At 41.2% G+C, this 23,379-nt stretch overlaps 1 protein-coding gene across 1 annotated transcript; it reads right to left on the bottom strand.

Annotated features, from left to right (window-relative positions):
- Window positions 1-264: 264 nt before the first annotated feature.
- Window positions 265-4,699, bottom strand: LOC139444398 (homeobox protein NOBOX-like). Its single transcript, XM_071225366.1, has 4 exons — window positions 4,657-4,699; window positions 3,774-3,959; window positions 2,012-2,172; window positions 265-1,308 (listed from the first exon to the last, which is right to left on the bottom strand). Exons 1-4 carry the CDS (start codon window positions 4,697-4,699, stop codon window positions 265-267), a joined length of 1,434 nt encoding a protein of 477 aa, XP_071081467.1.
- Between the last annotated feature and the right edge of the window lie 18,680 nt (window positions 4,700-23,379).

The following is a 23,379-nucleotide window of genomic DNA, read 5'->3' as shown; positions in this document are numbered from 1 at the left end:
ATGCATCGATAGCAATAGATTCACATCTAGTTGCTGTAGCAATAAAACAGAGACGGGTTGGATTTGTATATTTTATGTTATAAAATATATAATTGAATATGTACAACACAAGGCCGTGATGGAAAATAACAACACGGTAGTAGAGGTAGGTGGCGGTGAGATCAGAAGTGATTGGACGATACACATTCACACACATATACTCTTCGGCAAATTCTTTGGCATTCCATTCACGCACAATATACATATTCATATTTCCCAGTTGGGTTATAACTGGGTGTAGGAGGACGGGTGAACACTAGAGTCACTTGAGCTCTGATTGGCCCAGGAGACCGATGACGTTGCATTGAAGTAGGGGTTGCTTAGCGACGAGATGACCAATGGCTGGTAGGGTTCATCTGAATACGACGGAGGTTGGTAGTGAAGCTGTGGTCTGTAAGGGTCAGAATGTCGGATGGACGACAGCATCACTGGAGGGTCAGCGATAAACGGGAAGGGGAACACACGATTTAATCCAAGCGCACTCTGGGTAGAGGGAGCATGTGTTTCTGAAAGATTGTTCTCAGGGCTACGACTAGAAACTGTTGAGCATTGGGAGGGTAGATGAGACTGAGACAATGAATGCTCCCTCTGGCGCGAGGCTTCAACGTGAGACCTGTAACCAAGGAGATCTGCAAGAACGGGTATACTGTCATATAACGAATGATTGCCCGTTGGCGGTAGACTCTGTGGCACAGTGGTATTGGGAGGGTTGATATAGTCATTGGGTAGCACAGTTATACTGCTGGCAGACGCGGGGTGGGGCATCCCCATCAAGAACGGGGATTGTCCTGGGAGCATCATATGCCCCGGCAAACGGGGGTTACGAGGGTTGTGGAAAGCGGATGCACTCTTGGAGTGGTTAAACCTGTTGGGCACGGTGTTCAGGAAGGCTGCTGTCGGCGTGACCTTGTTGGGCGGTGAGATCATGTCGTAGCTCTGGAACATGGGCTGAGGAGGTTTAGGTCCTACTGCAGGGGCTGGAGCAGGGCGCTTCCTCGACTTCTTCTTATTCTTCTTGTTCTTCAGAGGGTCGTTCTCGAACCTCATCAGTTCAGCGATGACGCTTTTCATGACGAGAGGGGGGAGTACTTTTTCATCTATGTCGTCTGTTGCTGCATCGTCGTCAGCGACGTCAGATGATTCCTTTGTCGCGGTTTCAGCACTACCACTCTCACTTTTGGGGCTCTCGGCCTTCTCCTCGCCGCCATCTTTCTTATCCCCGGGTTTCCGCCCAACAACATCCTTGCGGCGGCGATTTTGAAACCAGATCTGAACAGAGAAGAACAGGTTCAATGTCTATTCATAAATTATAAGAATACAGTAAACTACGTTTATAACAAACACGCTTATAACGAACTAGTTTTTAGGTCCCTGTCATTTGCTGTATATACATGCTGTATATATGCTTATAACGAACTACGGTTCTAACGAACTAAAATTTGTGGTTCCTTTGAGTTCGCTATAGCCGTAGTTTACTGTAGCATAATACGAAATGAATTCAGCAATAATATTAGGAGTTTGAAGAGGAATTAACATACTAGTTATTCACAAATATGTATGTGTGTATGGATGCAAAATAGCGCTCAGAAATGAAACCTTTATATGTCTGTATTTTGGGCCACTGGCCTCTATACTGAATTAAATTGTCTTGTCTTGTCTATTCACAAATACTTAAATAGCATATGTCTGATTGATATTGAATATATTCATGTTATTTATGCATGTGTGCGTGCGTAGGTGTGTATGGTTGTTTAACAAAATTCCAGCGATGTGACGCGGCATTTAAACAATCCCAGTGATTGATATTATGATCACCATTCAACAAGGCCTGGATACGATGTCGGGCTATCAACCAGGTCGCTGAGCCTGATCACCCGATCCATTTGGTCGCCTCTTACGAGAAGCATGGGTTTCTGGGAACCTCGCGGGGTTTGTTTAACCGTGTATCGTAGACATGACGTATCGTCCTCACCTTCACTTGGTCACGTGTGATGCCGACTCTCTTTGCAATCAGCTGCTTCTGGGTGCTGTTGGGGTATTTCACCCTGGAGTAGATGGCGTTGAGTAACTCCAGCTGATAACGCGTGTAGCTGAGCCTCTCACGTGGAGGTGGGGGTGTGAAGGGACGGTATTCTGGAAAAAATAATGAATTCATGATTCAAATGCCGACTTGTTTCAACATCGAGTAACTGTTGGTGAACGTTGTTTTATTTCAATTAAAACAATCATTTCTACTAGCCTCGCTGTGAGTTACGCCAAATATATTTAAAATTTTCCAAATTTTACAAAAACACACTGATACATGCGGACATGACTATACTTCAAGCTACATTTGTATCCATGTATAAAGGAGTATTTCATGAACAGCATTGGTATCAATTGCTAAATATGTTATCCTAACACAGGCAAACTTTTTTTTAAAGTTAATGAGAAACAACAAATATATTATGTATGTTTTAAACTCGTATATTTGACACGGGAGGCAGACATTATATTCGTAATATTACTGATGTAAATAGTTGATAATCTCTCAAATCAAATGACAGTGTACATTGTTTCATAGTAATAAATAACAGCAACAGTTGTCCTATATGTCACGTGCATATGCCAATCAGCTGATCGGCATTGTAATCAAGCACCTGTCAAGTGTCATCAGCTTGTTCATTTCACGTGGTCGACATGCGAGGCAATTTACAACTGTCCTTGTCATTTTCACTCATTAATCTCCGGGCTGGATTAACTCATTATAATTACTTATTGTGGGAAGGTAGCCCAGGGCTTTTAAGAATGATTACTATATATTGTCTGAATATCCAACGACTTAATTTAGCTGCAATAATCAACATGTAGCAGGGGTACTTCCTCAAACCATTTGTACAAAAAATATTAATTATATATATGAATGAATTTTCTTTTTCATTTTCCAAACAAAAATAACCTTTGGAACGGTCCTTTAATCTTTATAAAACAAAGTGACCTCTTTTCATTACCGCATGCAGAACTATCTAAACTAAGACCACCTATTAAAATCGGATCTTAGAATGCGGAAAACCTTTAAAAATATTAATTTTATATATGAATGAATTTTTTGTTTCATTTTCCAAACAAAAATGATAAGATTGATAACCTTTAGAACGGTCCTTTAATTATATATATGAGAACAAAGTGACCACTATTCATTACCGCATGCAGAACCATCTACACAAGGACCACCTATTAAAATCGGATCTGAGAAAGCGGGTAACCTTTAAAGAATTTGGACAATGAAAAAAATACCCTTTATCGTATGAATACAACTGTAATCACAGAGCCCCGCTGTTAGCTATTGGTGCAGCCTGAGACCCCTGAGAGGGTATAATTGCTCCTAACCCCCTACCATGTCCCCTTTTACAGTGACCATTAGTGCAGAGGGAGTCGTGTAACCGATATCCTGCCGGCCAGTGGACGGCGAGTCTGGCCGGACACCACTACCCGGTCACTGTGTAATAAACATTTAGTTAATTAATTATGTTAATTAATGTTGTTTTAGCATGCATTAAGTGAGGTTACATTACAAATGTAACCTACACGCGTCATGCTCACAGTTCAATTTATTATTACACCTCACTTACAACAATATTCTTAAGCAATCACATTTATTTTCTATAACATAAATTATATATGATATATCTTCATACCAAGGAATTCCTTGGATACGAGAATCGATGCATTAGAAATAAATGTGTACCACCCACCATCGTCATCATCTGATCCTTCAGCCCCGGGGAATGTTGCCGCACCCTGCGTCCAGGGGATCATCCCATTGTTCCTGCTATCCCCGGGGGGTGGGGCTGTTGGTACGGGGTGGTAGGCCGTGCTGCCGGGGGAGGATATGGCAGAGCTGTTGGAGTCGGAGGACTCAAAACTCTGCCTCGACAGACCTGGAAGCGGAAAGTGACACATGAACACAGAATTAATCAGAAAACAATGTCATCGCGTCCAGTCACGCTGTATCAACAAGAAATTAATGTCAAAACGTATCTTGTATCATGCTTTGGATCTGTCCTCTGCTATTTTGACTTGATTACTTAAGAAACACGGTGGATAAATATGATATTAAATAAAGGACATTGTGGAACAGCTTTGTGTCACAATATTAGCACAGAACCTTATCAATTTGCTTGAGAAGGGTTGTGTAGGCGCCGAGAGGCTTCAGATGAGATAACTCTCGGTAATGTCTACAAACAAACTCTACAGAAAGAAGTTCATGTTTGGTTTAGAAGTAATAAGTTACTCAAGGGAGGTTTACCCTGGAACGAGAGTCAACAGCTGATTCTAAGTAAGATATTATTTATCTGTTTGTGTATGGAATCTGTCAATAACCGTCAAAGCTATTACATAATACATACATACATCGTTTGCACGTCTTTCGACAAGATAACGGATAAACTTTGTAATTTGACATTTTTCGCGTTGACACTTGTTATATTTTACGCAATAGTAAACTTATAGTTTGTGAGAACTATTCTGCGGAGTATGCATACGGTCCCTATTCTGGTTGCCATGTTGCATGTATGTTCCTGAAAATGACACAAATGAAATATAATAAAATGCTTATTATAAAAAAAATAAACTTACCTTGCTGGCCAAGCGAGTTTCTGAGGCTGTCAATCTGAATCATGTTGATATTCCAATAAAATCCTGGAGTTCAAACTGCAAATTATTTCCTTTACACTTGAATATCACAGATAAATATATTCCAGTAATTTCCACCGTTTTGTAAATGTAGACAGCACATAAATCCCTCTCGAGTCTTGAGCTATTTCCCGGTGTCAGCTGTGATGTCGATGGTCAGAACACTGCAGGTGGATGTACTTGCCCAACATGGTGGGTCTGGGATGATATAGCTACATACAAGTAATAGTAAGCTGGTGAAATGAATCTCCCTCAAGTCCAAGGTGATGGCACTAACGTTAGGTTGTTCCCGATTGCCACCTCCTTCCCTCGTGGTTGTCCCTGCAACTTGTCCGCAGTATTGCTAAACAAACTAGGGCTAAATGCATCCCCTTGCCTGCCTCCACTCAGGTGTCAACGCCGAACGGCGGAGGGCAGCATGAACGCGTCCGCTCAATCAGTCTCGCGAGAGTAAACTGTTATCTTTCTCCATAGTTACATAGACATCGTAGATAAAAGTCATTTTTCGATTGGAGCCAACTTTTCAAGCGCAAACTTTTAACAACCTGATCATATTTACCGAGCTCTCGCACACAAACAGCGGCAGTGGAGGATTGAGAAGGACTTAAGTAAATGCGCTAACGGGCCATTTCCTCCTTAGGGCTGTCAACATAACCTATTGTCTCTTTTGTATTAACTAATCCCGCCCCAATAGCCACTCAACCAGTTAAATCATTAACCTACACTCGTTTCCCAGAGTGCATTGTTGCGTAAATCCCCATTTTGTTTTGTTTTCATGCACCGCCCTCCTCTTGTTGGAGGGTTTAGGTGTATAGATTCGGTTTCACATTGGTCAGAGAGGTAGACATCACACTGTACAGCGAGCCCCTTTGTACGCCACTCCACGAGCCATCACGTCACTCATTGGTAGCCATTGATAACGTTGAGCCCCCAGCTCTACAACTTTCAGTCATATACGTGATTTTGTACTTCACTTCAAAAACGAGTGATGTAAACTTCATTTATTTCACGTTTGTACTTTTATGTAACATACTATATGGTACAGGTCATCATAAGAAATATTATCAAAATATTAAATAATATTACAAGACGTAACACAGTAACACGATGCCTCCCTTATGCATGTTGTACCCTTAGTTCGCGTTATTTGAAATAAGTTTGAGATTATTATTATTTATAAATACATATATTTCAAATAAAGAAACGTTATTAATTCAGTGTTTCGGCGACTGTTTTCAGTTAAGTAACGTTTTAAAAACGTTTGTACTATTGGGTCAAATCCAGTTTTCAAATGTATATATCAGTTTATATTTTGTAGTTGTTTTCAATACTTAAGGCATTGTTGTATATTTTGTTTTAAACCCAGGCGTCTATATAACTACTTGTAAAGTACTTAGGCTAAAGTCAGTTGATTCCCGTAGAGCCTTGTAACAAGGCCTATCAGATGTCGTGTATAGTGACTGAGCAATGCTTCTGGTACTATCTGCACCTTATCGAGCCTCAGAGCCGTATCTGGCCTGGTAATTGCTCTCCCCACAAAGTTACATCCCCTATTCTCTCCATATCTCGGCTTATAGCGGATTACGAGGAAAATTACGGGTGAAGAATGGAACTTGTTGCTAGAACTCACTCCGCACTTTGGTGCTGGGCTCGTTGATAGAATTAGCCATTGTAAGCTGGTTAAGTCGACCATACTCGATAATTAAAAGAAAAACTCCATCCAAAAATCTCTTAATTTGTTACTTTAACTGTTAGCTACTGCATGCACTGCGGCAGATTGGCGAGGCCGTGTGATTTTGTTGTGTTTCATGCCTGGGGTAGGACAGGAGAGAATGTGAAAGGCTTCTTCTCAATATACCTTGAGGTTATATTGGTTTAGACTTTCAACGTACCAAAATATAGCTACAGCTTTAATCAAGCAACTATTGAAAAAATCAAGCAATGGATATATATTATAGAAGAAGCCACAACAAACTCTGTAAATAATCAAGGCGTTTATGAAGACATGGACAACAATATATTGGTTATTTGGCCTTTCAAGGCTGCTTTTTCTGGCAAACGATCATGAGTCGGGTTTCATAAAATGTCAGTTGTATCACGATGTGGCAACTCAATGGGAGGAGAGACCGAAGTGATGCTGATGGCACAGTCGTGAAGGGTCGTATAAAGAAACAACACGTTATCCTGGTTACCTGTTCTATCACTTCTAAATACTCATTTAATAGAAGGGTGTACGTGTATGATTGTTTTTTTATATCCTTTGGTTAATTGGTGATAAAGTCAGTGAGTACACAGTCGTGCATACCGTATACCAGACATTGTGGTCTTCCAACACAGGGATGGAGAAGGAGAAGGGTAAGGACTGAGCATTTTAGTCAACAATATCGTTTATACCTTACACTAGCCTACATATTTTATTTTAGGTCTTTATTTTTATAGCTTTTGGTTAATTGGTGATAAAGTCAGTGAGTACACAGTCGTGCATACCGTATACCAGACATTGTGGTCTTCCAACACAGGGATGAGTAGGAGAAGGGTAAGGACTGAGCATTTTAGTCAACAATATCGTTTATACCTTACACTAGCCTACATATTTTATTTTCTCATAACTTTTGGTTTCCACGTGAGTACAATGTCTTTTCAAATTATGAAAGATAGACATTTTAACATTCACGTGGTGTTACTTGTTGATTAAATAAAGCTTTACTAGCGTACACTCAGGTACATTTAGGCCAATAGGTTTTCTTCTTGAAGGGAATCTTTCTAGTATATGGAGAGAATACCTGTCGACGAAACCGAGCTTAGCTATTCGTTGTTAATTCACAACTAGAACTACTTACACATATGCATGTAGTAATACACATTTCATAAGAGTAACGTGTGAGATTTGAGTATACAAAACAACCAACTATCCGAGGCTTTCGTAGTTATCCAGGATGGACACGCCCGTGTGATGAAAGTCAAACCACTGGTTTAAAAAATTAAAGTAACGTGAAGATCCGGTTTAGAATAGGTCTTCGGCAACCCATGCTTGTCGTAAAAGGCGAGTAACGGGATCAGGTGGTCAATCTGACTTGGTTGGTGCATATCATTGTATCCGAATTGCATGGATCGATGCTCATGATGTTAATCACTGGATTGTCTGGTCCTGACCCGATTATTTACAGACCGCCGTCATATAGCTAGAATTTTGCTGAGTGCGGCGTTAAACAACAAGCACACAAAACAAACTAACTAACCTCACAAATACTAGTATATATTACCATGCGTGTATAGCGTCTGTGTGAAAGAATGATATAACACGCTTTGCTTGCTGCACATTATGCAGGATTAGTAACTAATCATACACCCCATGTGCGGATGTTGTATATATATATATATATGGGTAATGATATATTTATTTTTTAATAATAATACTGAGAGTTTTATAATCTCGATTTATGACTGGATGTCATTATTCTTAATTAAATGTACCTGTACAATGTATTGTATCTGACTTTTTTTCATTTTCTTTTCATTTTACCATCTTCATTACATCATAATTCCAAGCTTTTCACAACTCTGTACAATACCACGTGAACAGGCTTACCATGGAGTATTGTTTCCATGTTAAAAGTACATTAAATAATACTATTTTCTAATTGACATCAGGAACTGTGTTTAGTTTGGATGCAATGGGTGATTGATATATTTTTACATGAACTTCAGTTATTTGTAGGTTAATAACAAATCTCTTCGGATTATATTTAAATGAAATTCATTTCGAGTCACTTTACACCTGTAAACAACAAATAATTCATAACTTCAGAATCATCGTTTTCTTCACTGACACCACACAAATCAATATTCCTATGCTTATCATATTTTTGTTATCGATATTAACGCTAGACCACCTAAAGAAATCCAACCTAAAGGGAAAACATTTTGACAGTAAAATAAATAATAAAGAAGAAAATGTATGGCTGTCAACTTCTTTATTATGAGGAACACAACGTTTCGGAGTATATACTCATATCACTCATTCACCTGATGAAGGATCAAGCATATATTCCGAAACGTTGTGATCCTCATAATAAAGAAGTTGACATCCATAAATTCTCTTCCTTATGTGTATCACTTCTAAATGCCTTTCAAAGACAAAATAAATAAAGTCTTATGGTACCTTACGCAAATGACTATCCAATACAAGTGTCTTGTTGAGGTATAAATTACACGGAATAATTGAATGCAGTATGTTACATTGGAGTTATATGTATCTGTTTCCGAGTGGCATTCCTCTGAGTATTTTCTGTAACTGACTTGTGATCCTTTTAGAAACTAATTCTGTATGTCTGTCTATATTTGAGTTTAACATAGAGGCAGTTCCATGTCAGACCTGATCACACAATGGCAATAGGAAAACCCCTAACTTCCTTTGGTGTTATGTCAGTATAAAGACTATAATGTCTGTAGTACATTGACGACATTCGGGTAAAAGGTTAACTGTTAACTACATATTTCCCTTTCGAAACGGATACCATCACCATCAGGCCTGTATATAAGTACCTTTCCGTGCACGCCGTGATGGTAACAGAAAATAATTATGTACGACAAATGATTCGTTCATTTCTAAAGTCTAATTTGGACTGACTTTGTGAATGTACCTGTTTCAGGATAAGAAGCAATGCTAAATGTCAATACACTGCGGTATCTTGTTACTCATGCATATTTGTATATATGCTGTGTTGAGTATCTCAAAGACCATATTGCCTGACAGTTTATTCTTTTTATGAAATTTTTTATGCCATTCTTTATTGTCAATGTGTGACACGAATACTTTTCTTCTTATATTTTAATGTCATCTTTCTGTTTTCTCCGTGAGATGAACACGTGCTATAACACCCGAAAGGATATTAATAGAACATAAACTTAGCGCTCAGAGGCATATCATATTTATATTGGATAATTATATTGTTTGACAAATGAATTTGTCAGGGACGGGCTAATGATATTAAATACTAGTAGGTGCTGATAATTAGTGAGTTGGGTTTAACGCCGCTTTTTAACAGTATTCCCGTTATCTCGCGGCATGTCAGCTAAATGTGGGAGGAAAGCCCGAAGTGATGCAGGTCTCAGATGTTTACCACTTCGGTGAAATCAACGACAAACCTAGAAACACAATCGGGGCGAACCGGGATTCGAACCATTTCTGGCGTGCCCAAGGGACGCAACTCTGCACAGCGAATCGCGGCGCCTTAGACGACTGGACCAACCGGGCCTCCGCTGATAATTAGACAAAGCCGTAATTATCTTATTTATAGCATTGTTGTTTTAATTCTCAGTGGAGACAATTATTGTTTTGAAAACAAACAAACATTAATCAAATCAAACAACAACAAATATGGTTTAATGTCTCAATCTAATCGTGTGGATCATAGCATAATTGTCTTGCATATGTATTTCAAGCATAAAAGGAAGGTTGGTAGCATAGGTGAGGTGAGGTGAAATGGGGTATAACACCAAGATTATCGCACTTATATAGCGACGTACATGTGTGTGTGGCTACTTGTAGTAGTCCGGAATGATGCCGATTTATAGTGCTAGCACACTGAGATACCATGCCGCAGTTTAACATGAATACCCAAATCAGACACAGTATACTGACTCCGAGCCGACCAGTCCTTGTTTTAGCCCCTTAATGCCGAGCGCCAGACAGGGTAACAACAAGTACCATCTTTTAACGTCTTTTGGTATGACGCGGCTGGGGATCGAACCCCGGACCTTCCGCTCTCCGAGCGGACGCTTTACCATTAGACCACGGAGGCGGTCTGGTAGCATAGTGGCTAAGGCATTCACTCCGAAGACCCGGGTTCGATTCCCAGTTTTGATCAGTATTTGGACCCTATTTTTTATTTCCTCCATTGTAAAACCATACTCGCTCACTCACTCACTCGTACAAAAAACAACAAAGCATTACTCTCGTGAAACTCCCGTGACGGAAGCCTTGTACACACACGCAGCGACAACCATCTTGAGCTGAAATACCAGCAGGGCTTACGCTGAACGCTCCCTTCCAAAAGATAGCCGCTGATTTGATTAGGTTAGCTGTCGACTCTATTGTCGAGGAATCAACTGGTAATCTCGTAACGAGCCCGCGGGATAAAGCCATGTCACTTGGATTACGATACGTAAATATCTCCACAAGTCGAACAAGGGTATCGACAATTCTTAGCGACTGATGGTCATCGCTGACTCAGCAGTGTTGAGGGGGGCCGGTGTTAAATGGGGGTTTGTTGCGTTACTGGAACAGAGGTCATCGATGAGTGATCTGAAGAGCTTGTTGAGAGGTTCAGCGTTAAATGGGGATCTGTTGAAGGCTTGGGGGTGACACCGGTGACAGTGACGGAAGGGCGGGCTGATGAAGGAGAGTGACGGGACACACAGATACGTCATTGTCTTTATTGTACTCGGATTAAGTCAAGATGACCTGGGATTACCGTTAATCTCTTCTGACACCCTCAAATCAGTTTACTCCATTAATAATCACAGCTAATGATCTAATTGTACCTACAGTCTAGTTTCCATAATAATTAATGAAGTCTTTGATAGGCATTTAGAAGTTGGAAGAACGTGAATACATTACACTTTTTATGGATAGCAACTTCCTTCACCCGACGAAGGAGGAAGAAGTAGCTCTGAAACGACGTGACAAAAAATATAAAAAGTTGCAATCCACAAAAAGTGTCATGCATTTCATGTTTGTATAATGTCGAAGTCTGGAGTAGACGTACACATGTTTTTTACTGCATGAGACATCACCCAAATGTGTTACCTTGTAACAGGTAGAACCAGGGTACCCACTCAAGTGCGACAAAGCAGCCGGGCAAAAGAAAGTAAATACACCCATGTTTGATGGTCGCTAAAAATGAAATAAACAAGAAATGGTTATCCGATGGTGATGTATATATTTTATACGGGTATCATAGTTGTGTTTGAGGAGTTAGGTTTACAGAGTTTCGGCGACTGTTTTCAGCCTATCGTTTTGATAACGTTTGTAATGTTTTGCTTAATTTTAATTTTTAAGTGCATACCAAGAAAACGGTATATTTTTTAGTGATTTATTTATTACTGGTTACTTTAAAGCAGTGTTTGAATAATTTACAATTACAGCTGGCCAATAACATCTAGCAGAAAATGTTGTTTTGTGTTGTTTCACATTTATGTGTGATTGACATACTGTATATGAACCAATAGGCACTCTATATATCAACACATAGACACATTAAATAAAAACACTGGCTAGATGAAATCTAAGTCATAAATTGAATAATGGCAATGAGCATGTAAAAATCAGAAATCCCGCAGGAAAGCACCTGTTGCTTGTGGTGTCGATATGGTGGCGGTCTTCAGTGACAGCGGGAGTACCGTCCGATCAGGCAGCAGTTCAAATGTTCCGTGTCGGGTAATATTTGAGACATAACCCCCTACACCTACTCGAACCTAATGGTGAAAATGTTGACATCCTCAAAGAGAAATAAATTACTATACTTTTGTGATAACTGAGTCACTTTTCCAGTTTAAACATTGATGAAAGCATGGTCGCAAAAGGTTTCATGACTATTAAAAAATAAAGTTTTCGACAGTGAAGATAGGCTGGCTTTTTTGTGTGCATTATCATACCGTGTTCTGCAAAAATAAATCTCACGACATACCGTGTTCTGCAGAAATAAATTTTATAACATACCATGTACTGCAGAAATAAATTTCATGACATACCATGTTCTGCCGAATTTTTTAAATATAAAATACCGTGTTCTGCCGAAATAAATTTCATAACATATCGTGTTCTGCAGAAATAAATTTCACCATGTTCTGTAGAAATGATTTTTATAACATACCACGTTCTGCAGAAATACATTTCTCTATGTTCTGCAGAAATAATTTTCACCAAGTTCTGCAGAAATAAATTTTATAACCTTCCGTGTTCTGCTGATATAATGTTCATGGCATATCGTGTTCTGCAGAAATATATTTCACAATATACCGCGTTCTGAAGAAATAAATATCTTAACATACTGCGTTCTGCAGAAACTAGGCGTTCAACCATTAACCCTGCAAATGCATGAGAGCCAGATGTTGTATCTTGGTCATTTCCTGGAACTCAAGAGCTTTTCCGGAAATTTAATAGACCTGGACATACGTGAATAATGAATTTATCCTGATCACGTCATGATCAAAACCAATAAGTAAGGACTTACCTGAAGATGCATGTAACTGATAAGGATAGTGGCCAAATGCAGTAGAGTTGAATCACGACCATAATTCTTAATCCAATTTTCTAGGGCAAGGATGTGTGATATAAGCTTGGTTCCTCCATGGCCATTCAAGGAACTAACAGCTTAAAATCCCGTTCATATACTACATTGTATATTCCTGGTAAACATCCACAAACGAAAACACAAACATAAACAACCGCTGAGACAATTATTCAGGGAATTAACAGTTTCAATTCTCATACACGTCTTGTTATACTATAATCACACAATGTGACAGTGCTTTTATTTGAGATTCCTTATGATTACGGAAATGTTTTATGTCGCTTTTTATCAACGAAACTTACAGCTAAAATTTGTTTTACTATAGCGGTGGGCCGCATCTTAATATTGCATCAAGATGCAAGATCATAGTGACATGAAGTCATTGCATATTTTCACATGAAATCTTTACATATGATTGGAAGTATTAAATACGTTATACAGGAATTTAATTCTATAATTTCTTTCTCTATTATCAGAATCTAAACCCCATTAGCTGTATATTTGGAAGTTTATCAGTAAGATTGAGAAGGCCTTTGAATTTTGCCGAATATACTATCATTTAGGCGTTTGTGTGTTTTTCACAAATGACTTTACCCAATGTGTGCAGTACAAATGTTCACTACAATAATTCAAAGGACGAGGTATCAAAAGGACTCTGAATACGAAACATTTTAATAACAAAACCCTTTCCAAAGACAATTTTGCTAAAAGCAGAGTCGATTGTACGATTCCGACTATCATTAGCACGTGTTAATGAATCACTATCAAATAGTGATGACACCAGGTGTTCGCGAAAAGGTGAGCTTATCCTGCCCATGAAACTTGTTAATGTTAAGAAATCTATGACAAGTGAGCAGATAAGCATTTATATATTAATATTATCAATATTAAGTTTTCAACTTACGGCAACATGAAACAAAGGCTAAAATGGAACTGGTCATACATCCCGAACGTTGAAAACTTTCCCTTTGGGATGATATTTTCGCCAATCGACTGCACTATTATTTGAATTCAAAATTAAGTTTAAGTCTTGAAAATTTCTGGCGTGTGAATGTTTCTATCCCATGGAGCTGAGAGCTGAGTGAGGTTTTCCCGTTGAAACCTCCCCTCGCGCCTGAAGCTGTTGTGTCGCTGGTTATGTTTGATGTCATTTGTCTCCTACAAATCTGGACAAACATCTTTGTGTTCCCTCTCTCCATCATAAGGGGATGCAATCACTTGCTTCATTAGTCAAATAACCTTTTAATCTTATGGCGGTTTTAAAACAATTAAATATATTTGGACAGTCACCTCCCTAAATCCAATTTATCGCAATTACCTATCCCGGACAATCAGCAGGTGCGTGATTTGATTGACTTATTGACACTCCGGGGTAACATGGCTCGATTATTCTCCAGTGTTTACACCCCACCCATTAATCTACACCACAGTACAATGACAACTATCTCATCAATGATAGGGGGAAGAAAGATTGCAGTACCAGCCTAAGATGTTTTACAACCCAATGTAAACATAACTATCTTCAACAGAGAGTTTGGCGCTGACCGCTGTAAAATGACCTCGTATCAAAAGAACCGCTCTATATTTTGTTAAGAAATTATAGGTACATTGTCCAGTTCGCGATACGGGCTTTTAGCGCCGGCGTATAAGAAAAGATGACGTAATTCTGCCCCCCAGCAATGGCGGAACGCGAATTGGAAACGTCGTCGGACAAAAGTAGATGTGCCAGTGTCTCCAGATCTTGTTGGGCTAATTGAAAGATGGTATGATAACGTGTGGGAACGTCGTTCCCATGTTGTCCCCGCTAGCTCGTGGTCCCTGCAATCGCGTGGTTTAATTACTGGAGCGAAAGATCTGCTCGCTAACGCCGACTTGGTGACGTCTCGCGTCGTCGTCACTACGACGTGCTTTGTTGTGGTGACGCTTTTACGACACGAGATGTCAAGAATAGTTATTTGGTTTAATGATTTACGTGTATACTCGGTCGCGAGATAATAACATATTGACTCGAATTTATTACCAGGTATATCCGTAGGGTCACTTTGGACATTTCTAAGCATAGACATTAAACATCTCTGACGGATATGAATAAGGTTTAAAGACAGTATTTTCTTTCAGAAAAAATACTAATAATCTTCATCTTTTTCATCATTGTTTCATATTATTCGGATTTCGTTTTTGAAATCACAGCTGTTAAACTTACACATTTGCAGTGATCGTCGCATTCAAATGAAATACCATATTACTATGTCGACATTCTACAGGGACTGCATGGCATGACATGCAGGCACAGAGAGTGAGTATTGTTTTACGCCGCTTTTACCAATATTTAAACAATATCACATCGGGGGGACATCAGAAACGGGCTTCACATATCATACCCACGTGGAGAATCGAACTGGGCCTTCGGCGGGATGAGCGAACGCTTTAACCACTGGGCTACCCCATCGCATAATGGACCATTAAATTCTAGGTTCCGTTCTCCTTGCAGATTGTTCACAAATATTATAATTATTTAAAAAAATGAATTTTGGGCTAATACATTTTGAATAACCCCTTCAATATTTTTTCAGACATTGTTCCTTTTCTTAAGGACTGGTTTTAACCGGATCTTCACGGGGGAGACAAACAATGGTTGCTGAAGACAAATTCTAACAGGGATGTCCACAGGGGGAGACATGCATGGGTTGCTGCATCTTCCCGAGGAAAGAGAGTTAACTGACTATAAAAGTCCTGCTTCCACCTTTGCCGAACTTGGCTGGTATTATGGAGTTATATTTTGGCTGCATTAACGAGTCTATGCATAGTCCAATCATAATCGTGTAACGAAATCGAAATCCGGTTTGAAAACTGTCGTGCAGATTTTGGTCGATTGCATGATTTACAAAGCATGTGCACCGTCAACTCGGCGTCAACAGATATTTTCCAAATCTTTTAATGTTTTTAATCAAGGTGCACACGTGATTTAATGCACATTGCGATGTAAGACCCGTTTTATCACAATATAGATCTTGATTATTGATCAGATCGCCCTGACTGGGCGCCGCCATTTTGTTTGAAGTAAATGAAAGTGAAACAAGAGGTGGAATCTGATTGGTCAATAGGCGAGTCATAGAAGGGACATAACACGTCATTACCAGTGGTTGCGCGAGGATCGAGCCCAGAAATTCCAGTCGAGTTCGGCAAGGGTGGAAAGTGGACTTTTAAAGTCAGTTAACTCCCTTGCCTCGGGAAGATGGGGTTGGTGACTTTCACAGGGGAAAACAAGCATAGGTTGCTGAAGACCAGTTCTAACCCTGACCTTCACATTGCTGTACGAATATGAAACGTTGGTGTAGTAGTTTCTGTGTGATGCAAGTCGAACGTCGGTCGACATAGGCTATGATTAAGAATTTAGTATCCTCCATTTACTGTATCCAAAACCGTTATCAGGCTGTATTGTTATAGTAGATGTCCATGCACATGTTGTTAGTGTTGTGTTTGTTGCTTCTTCTTTAAGTAAGGGTTTATTTATGTTTTAACAAAACATTAAGATAGGTGTCTGCGAGAAAGGTGACACCTTGTCGCTGGCGTGTCTCATCATGACCTTGCATCAATTTGTCCTCGATAGGGAATAGTTCATCTGATCTTTCAGCATCACGGACTGCCACAAAGCGATCTTAGCGCTTCGACTATCGTAAATTTGTGTTAGATACGTAAGATTACGGTTGTCGTAGCGCTAAGAGAGGGTGCCAATCCCTTTTTGATGCCCCGGATGACGAGCCCTGTGAAGTGGTATTCCGGATGCAGCAGTGCAGTACGCTGGGTGCCATAACATGTTTATCTGGTGCGTGAATGCCACTAATTCAATGCTGAAATATATACTCTTAAAAAAGAAACACAAAGCCAGATTTTTGTGAGGTAGGAAAATACATTTATACGAGGAACCGTACAAGGTATTGAGCCAAAATGTTATGGAGAGAACGCTTGGTGATTGTAGTCATCTCAGTTATCGGTAGATAGGAAAAGTCCAAGGTGCTACCATCAATAACGCGAATGTCATCGTTGGAATCGATAGACATCTCCTGCCCATGAAAAACACGAGTATGCGAATCGCATCATGGGTAATGATAACCCACTCGGCCTGCAACGCAAAAGCCAACTGCTGCAACGTCTGGGGTTGTGGTTGACGTGGGCGTAGCCGTCTATCCAATTCATCTCACAGGCGTCTCTATCAGGTTCAAATCCGGGGATCTGGAAGGACAGGGGAGAACATCAACGTTGTTGTTGTGTAAACAGGCTCTTGAGATCCGTGCTGTATGCGGTCGACCGTTGTCCTGCTGGAATACACCGTTGCCGTTGGCTGCATTTGGGAGGACGTGTGGAATTTCGTGGATGTATCGTTGAGCCGTAAGATTGCCCTGGGTATGGACCAAACCTGTCCTGTCATGATGACAGATAGCCGCCCACATCATAACGCTACCCCCAGCAATCCTGTCCACTTCCTGTACGCAGATTCTGGCGTAACGTTCTCCCCGACGTCTGTAGACCCGCGCTCTTCCATCCCCTCGACGGAGGAGAAATCTTGATTCGTCGCTGAGCCAGACATCTCTCCATCGCAGTTGATGCCATACCCTGTGTTGACACCAATGCAGTCGTTGTTAACGATGTCGTCAACTCAATATGACGCGTCGAATAGGACGTCTTGTTCGTGGACCTGCTGCTCTTAAACGGTTTCGTACAGTCTGGTCGGAGATTCTGCGAAGTCCGGGTATTTGGGATGCGGTTGAGGAAGCTGTGGTCGTCCTTTCACGTAGGTAGCGCAGTCGGATGCAGCGATCTTGGGCGGGGGTGGTTACTCTTGGCCGTCACGACATTGGCCGATCACGTGTTGACCCATGCTGTTGAAATCGAGCCCATAGCCTTGTGATGGTGCTGGGCGCTACATTGAAAACCTTGGTTACAGCTGATCGGGATTCCCCTGCCTGCAAGCGGCCTATGGTGTTGTTTCTTTGCACTTCTGTTAATCTTGGCATGTTGTTGAACAGTCACTGTTCGATTGACGCAGATGCCAGGCAATCAAACCCCCTGCACTTTAATACCGTTCATAGAGCTGCTGCACGTGCAGTACGTGCAGCTTCATGGACCTTTTGTTAATGCAATGGGTGCGTTTTTCCCGACATATTGATCCGGGAAATTTGTCACTGACACTTTAACATATTAAACCTCTTCCGTTTGCACCTCTTGGACCGATGGTTATGCTTTTATGGCCCAACATATCCGTATTGCGTTTCTTTTTTTTAAGAGTATTGCTAAGAGTGACAAATCAATAAATCAATCAGCCTTAAGCTTATGAGCACTCAATGTTTAAATCCCCGTATAATTCATTTCAACCAGTTGTGTCAACTGATACGAATTAAATTGGATGCCAAGACAAATGAAGTGGTATGTCGGATGCCGAAGTTGGGTGGGTGGGGGTGGTACCCTCTTAAGAACGAATCTCTGGACTAGTTTCTTAATTGTTCTTGCGATCACTGCAATCTGTGAGTAAGCAGAACCCGGAAATATATCGAGTTTAATTTCACCTTTTCATAAATTAACGCTGTAAATAATTTGAGAGTTGAATCAAGGTGTTGTGACCTTGGTGTCACTCACGACCACATTCCGCTCGACTTCCAGACACAGACAGTCTGGACACTGGTCAGAGCTTGAACGCTGGACGTGACGGAGAACGCAGCTACCTTCACAACTATGCTATGACTATTATCACTTATCATCCTCTAAGACCGATAACGCGTGATATATCACCAGTATGTACACTGTCTCCCCCGGTCAAGGCACGTTACTTCATCACAGTCTCGTAAACCTTACCGGCCAGGTATGACTCACACAGAAGCGGGGAACACGTTTCCTTGCCCTTTGTGGTCGACCACTGCGCGCCATTGTCGGTTACGTCAGTGCGCATAACACCCACGCACCCACCGGATGTCCATTGACAGCGCGTGGCGGACAGTAGCAACCCAGGCCTTGCCTGTCATCTGTGGGACTGAGTTAAAGGGGGTATAACAATGGTTTATCTCCTCTCGCGAGAGCCTGTATGACATTTTCCTGCTCCGGTTGAAATATGTCAATTGTTTGTTGGATTCTATCGTGTGGTGCTTCGAGGGCTTGCGACCTCCTTGAGGTGACGTACGATTCGTTTATTAGTATGAACGATCACCAGGAGGTAAATGACGAGGCAATCTCGATATCCATAAAACAAAGATGCAGTGTTTGATTAAATCAGTACGATTCTTAAAACTGTACTTACCCACAACAGACAAGAGTAAGTGTCAAAGTTGGAAAAAGAAGTCGACCCGTGAAGATACGGGTCGGAATAGGTCTTCAGCAACCCGTGTTTGCCATAACAGGCGACAATGCTTGTAGCAAGAGGGGACTGACGGGATCGGTTGGTCAGTATCGCTGACTTGGTTGATGCATGTCATTGTATCAAAATTGCGTAGATCGATGCTCATGAAATCAATCACTGGGTTGTCTGGTCTAGACTCGATTATTTACAGACCACCGTCATATAGCTTGAATATTGCTGTGTACGGCGTTAAACAACAAACAAACACACAAACAAAAGAAGCCATTTTGTATGGAACCAAGACCCCCTGCTGCCACCGGACGTGGTATTTGAGCAGCAAAACAGTGTAAGTGTGGTTACGCTCGACAATTACTATTAATGATTTGGAGAAATTATTCATGCAAATATATATTATTCCACTAGATCAGTTGAGTAGAAGATCCGGGGTAGAATAGGTCTTCAGCATCCCATGCTTGTCTCCCCGTGAAGATCCGGGGTAGAATAGGTCTTCAGCATCCCATGCTTGTCTCCCCGTGAAGATCCGGGGTAGAATAGTCTTCAGCATCCCATGCTTGCCGTGAAAGGCGACTATGCTTGTTTCGAGAGGCGACTAATCGGGTGGTCAGGCTTGCTGACTTGGTTGATGCATGTCATCGTATCCCAACTGCGTCGGTCGATGCTCATGATGTCAATCACTGGATTGTCTGGTCCAGACTCGATTATTTACAGACCGCCGTCATGCGGCGTTAAACATCAAACAAACTAACAAACAAAGAGTGCCATACAATTCAGGTGTTTGGTCACTGTATTGTCTGACCCAGACTCGAGTATTTACAGACCGCCGTCATATAGCTGGGATATGGCTGAGTGCGGCCTTAAACAACAAACAAACAAACAAACATAAAGATTAAGAGTGACGTAAGACTGTATGACAAGAAGGGGGACTTCTTTCCAATACTCAGCTTTCCCTTAATGTCGAGCTATATTCCTGCAGCTCCAGCCCTTGGTGTCTATATTTCACAACTTTTTAGGTACAGTCGAGCATGCTCTTTCTACCAAGATTTCAAAGAGTGTCATGCAACCCGTGAGGATCCGGGGTAGAATAGGTCTTCAGCAACCCATGCTTGTCGTAACGGGCGACTGTGTATGTATGAGGCGACTAACGGGATCGGGTGGTCAGGCTCGCTGACTTGGTTGATTCGTGTCATCGTATCCCAATTGCGTGGATCGATGCTCATGATGTCAATCACTGGATTGTCTGGTCTAGACTCGATTATTTACAGACCGCCGTCATGCGGCGTTAAACATCAAACAAACTAACAAACAAAGAGTGCCATACAGCTCCTGTCCAGGTGTTTGGTCAGGGTTACAGCGTTCAAGGCCACAGCACAGCTTTCATAATATTTTATGGTACACATGTGGAACACATTTCCAAATTTGACGCATCAGTGATAAACAATGTGACAATATGTACCATGAATTCCCGTATTTTTTCAGGTGAACAGTTGACTTGCCTTTGCATGTGTTTGTGACGATTGCCACCGGTGAGGCCGGGTACGCTCACCTTTTCGCCAACACATGACATCATCACTTGAGATTCCTTATGATTATGGACAGAGTTATGGCGCTTTTATTTAGAGTCTGCCTGGTCGCATTACATTACGAAGTGCAGTCAGATGTCCCACACAACGACAAAATGAAACAAAGTAAAATTGTCTACCAAATCCAACTTTTTAAACTTCGGGAAAACACTCCAAGTCTCAGAGTCCCACAAGCAGGTGTCTGGGAACTGATGTTCCGATCTTGTTGCCTATGTACGCTTGCAAAATGCATCAGTTGCGTCTGATTTTCGGTTTCGTACACTATTATTTCCATAATTATCCCCGGAATTTGTCTAGATGTCCTTTTGTCAATTCTGACAAGATAGACAAGGGCGACGCCATGTTTGTTTGTAAACACTGACAGTAGTTACTACTTGACCTTTTGTATTTGCATAAATATCCGCAAATGATGCCAACGAATACCGTTTTTATCCTCTCGCTTTATCCTGTAATAAAACCTACCCATTATATGACAAATTGCATTTATTATTTTCAATTGTTGGTTTGATTCCAGCGATTGGTGGACTGCATAGAAAGGCGATGTCACGTGAGTGAGTTATGTTTAACGCCGCTTCAAACAGTATCAGTTATGTGACGGCACGTGAACCCACTGTGGGAGGACACCCTGAAGAGATTCGGGCGGCGGGTCTACTAATTTGATGCCTGACACAAGCATGAGTCTGGCGCTGACGACGAAAGAACAGGAAAATGAACAGGAGTTGGCAAGACATTTAGTTGGATAATTACAGACAGTTTACTGCAATGCTGATGTCAGTGTCAAATAATTACAATAGTATATATGTCCAGGAGCCTGAACTGAATTCGAATAATAGATATAGCACTTTATCAAGTCATGTATAGCCTGCTGCTGAGGAAGGAGTAGGAGCAGGTTAGTCCAAGCTTCGGAAATAACTCCCGTATCTCCATTTTGGACCTCTTAGACAGGTGCTTCCTAAACGACCGAAGACCCCCTTTAATGATTTGAATGCTTTCAGCTTACTTTGCATATTTTGTTTTTATTGAATACAGATTCGAAGGTGTTCGGCAAACGACTTGATAAACAAGCCAGAATATGAAACTTGGGATAATTTCTAACAAGCTTGGCATGCAACTTCCAGGTGAGTGGTTACAGCTATGAATACCTCGGTCAGCTTGTTCCATACTGCAGGCATTACCAGCTTACGACAGCTGACTTGTCTGGGATTACAATGCTGTGGCTACACCGTCCCGTAAAGCGTTTCCCATGTAGTGTTTACCTACAAGCACCCCCACCCCGGTCTAACAGCGATTAGCAAACCCACAGGTGCCAACGATAATCCGATAATCGCCGCCAAGACAAATCTCCACCCTATGGCAATGCATATAATTTCAATTTTCTGAGTCCGACGGAGTGGAAGTCAACGTGGCTCGGAGGTCGTTAGTAGATCAAGTTAGATCGCGTGGACTCAAGTGGAGTCCTGCTGGTTTAGGTCTGTCGCCAGGGTGTACCAGAATGCATGTTTGTCTTCGAACCCCAGGAACCAAAATTGAGTAACGGTCAATAATACTTCATCTCCGCTAAATCGCTAATTCCAGGGTTGTAACACCTAATGTGTATCAATACTTGTTGGTTTTGGGACATCCGTTTGTGATAGTGGTCAAGTGCAATGGTGATCGTATATGATAAGTGTGTGAGTGAGTTACAATTTAACGTCGTACCGGCATTATTTCAGCCATATGGCGACTCGTACATGTTGCAGTGATCATTGACGTGGTTATGCTACATACACCCCTTTGCAAAATTCTTTACACCTTGAAATATGAGCAGATTTGCAGTCTTCACTTCAGGCTTACCCGTTACTCACGCGTGTACGTCCTGCCAATCTAAAATGCTGTTCAAACCGCCGTTAAACGCTTCTCTGCTGAATTTTCCCCCCAAAAGACACTATACTTGGGATATGATTTGTTTGTTTGTTTATTTGTTATTTAACGCCGCACTCAACAATATTCCACCTATGTGGCGTCGGTCTATAAATAATCGAGTCTGGACCACACAATCCAGGGATTGACATCATGAGCATCGATCCACGCAATTGGAATACGATGATATGCATCAACAAAGTCAGCGAGTCTGACAACCCGACTGGTTACTCGCCGACAGCCGTCATATAGCTGGAATATTGCTGCCCAATCCGGCGTAAAACAACAAACAAACAAACAAATCCCCCGCTGAGTGTTCCGTATTGGATGTGTGCAAAGGGCATTTTGTAGCAACATATTTGTATTAAATAAAGTTACCTCAGTGAACGTCACCATACCTTTCAGAACGAGTATATCAAATTGCACTATGGCAGATGAAGGAATAGTCTAAAGGGCCACAAATCGGTGATGGTCGGTTTCATTATGGCGCCAAGACGACAACTGAATTGCTGTAAAACTCACTCACTAACTCACTCACTCA

The sequence above is a fragment of the Haliotis cracherodii genome, unplaced genomic scaffold (genome assembly GCF_022045235.1).
Source record: "Haliotis cracherodii isolate W230 unplaced genomic scaffold, xgHalCrac1.p SCAF_5, whole genome shotgun sequence".
In the NCBI taxonomy this organism is placed as follows: Eukaryota; Metazoa; Mollusca; class Gastropoda; order Lepetellida; family Haliotidae; genus Haliotis; species Haliotis cracherodii.
This window is presented reverse-complemented; position numbering and strand designations above follow the sequence as displayed.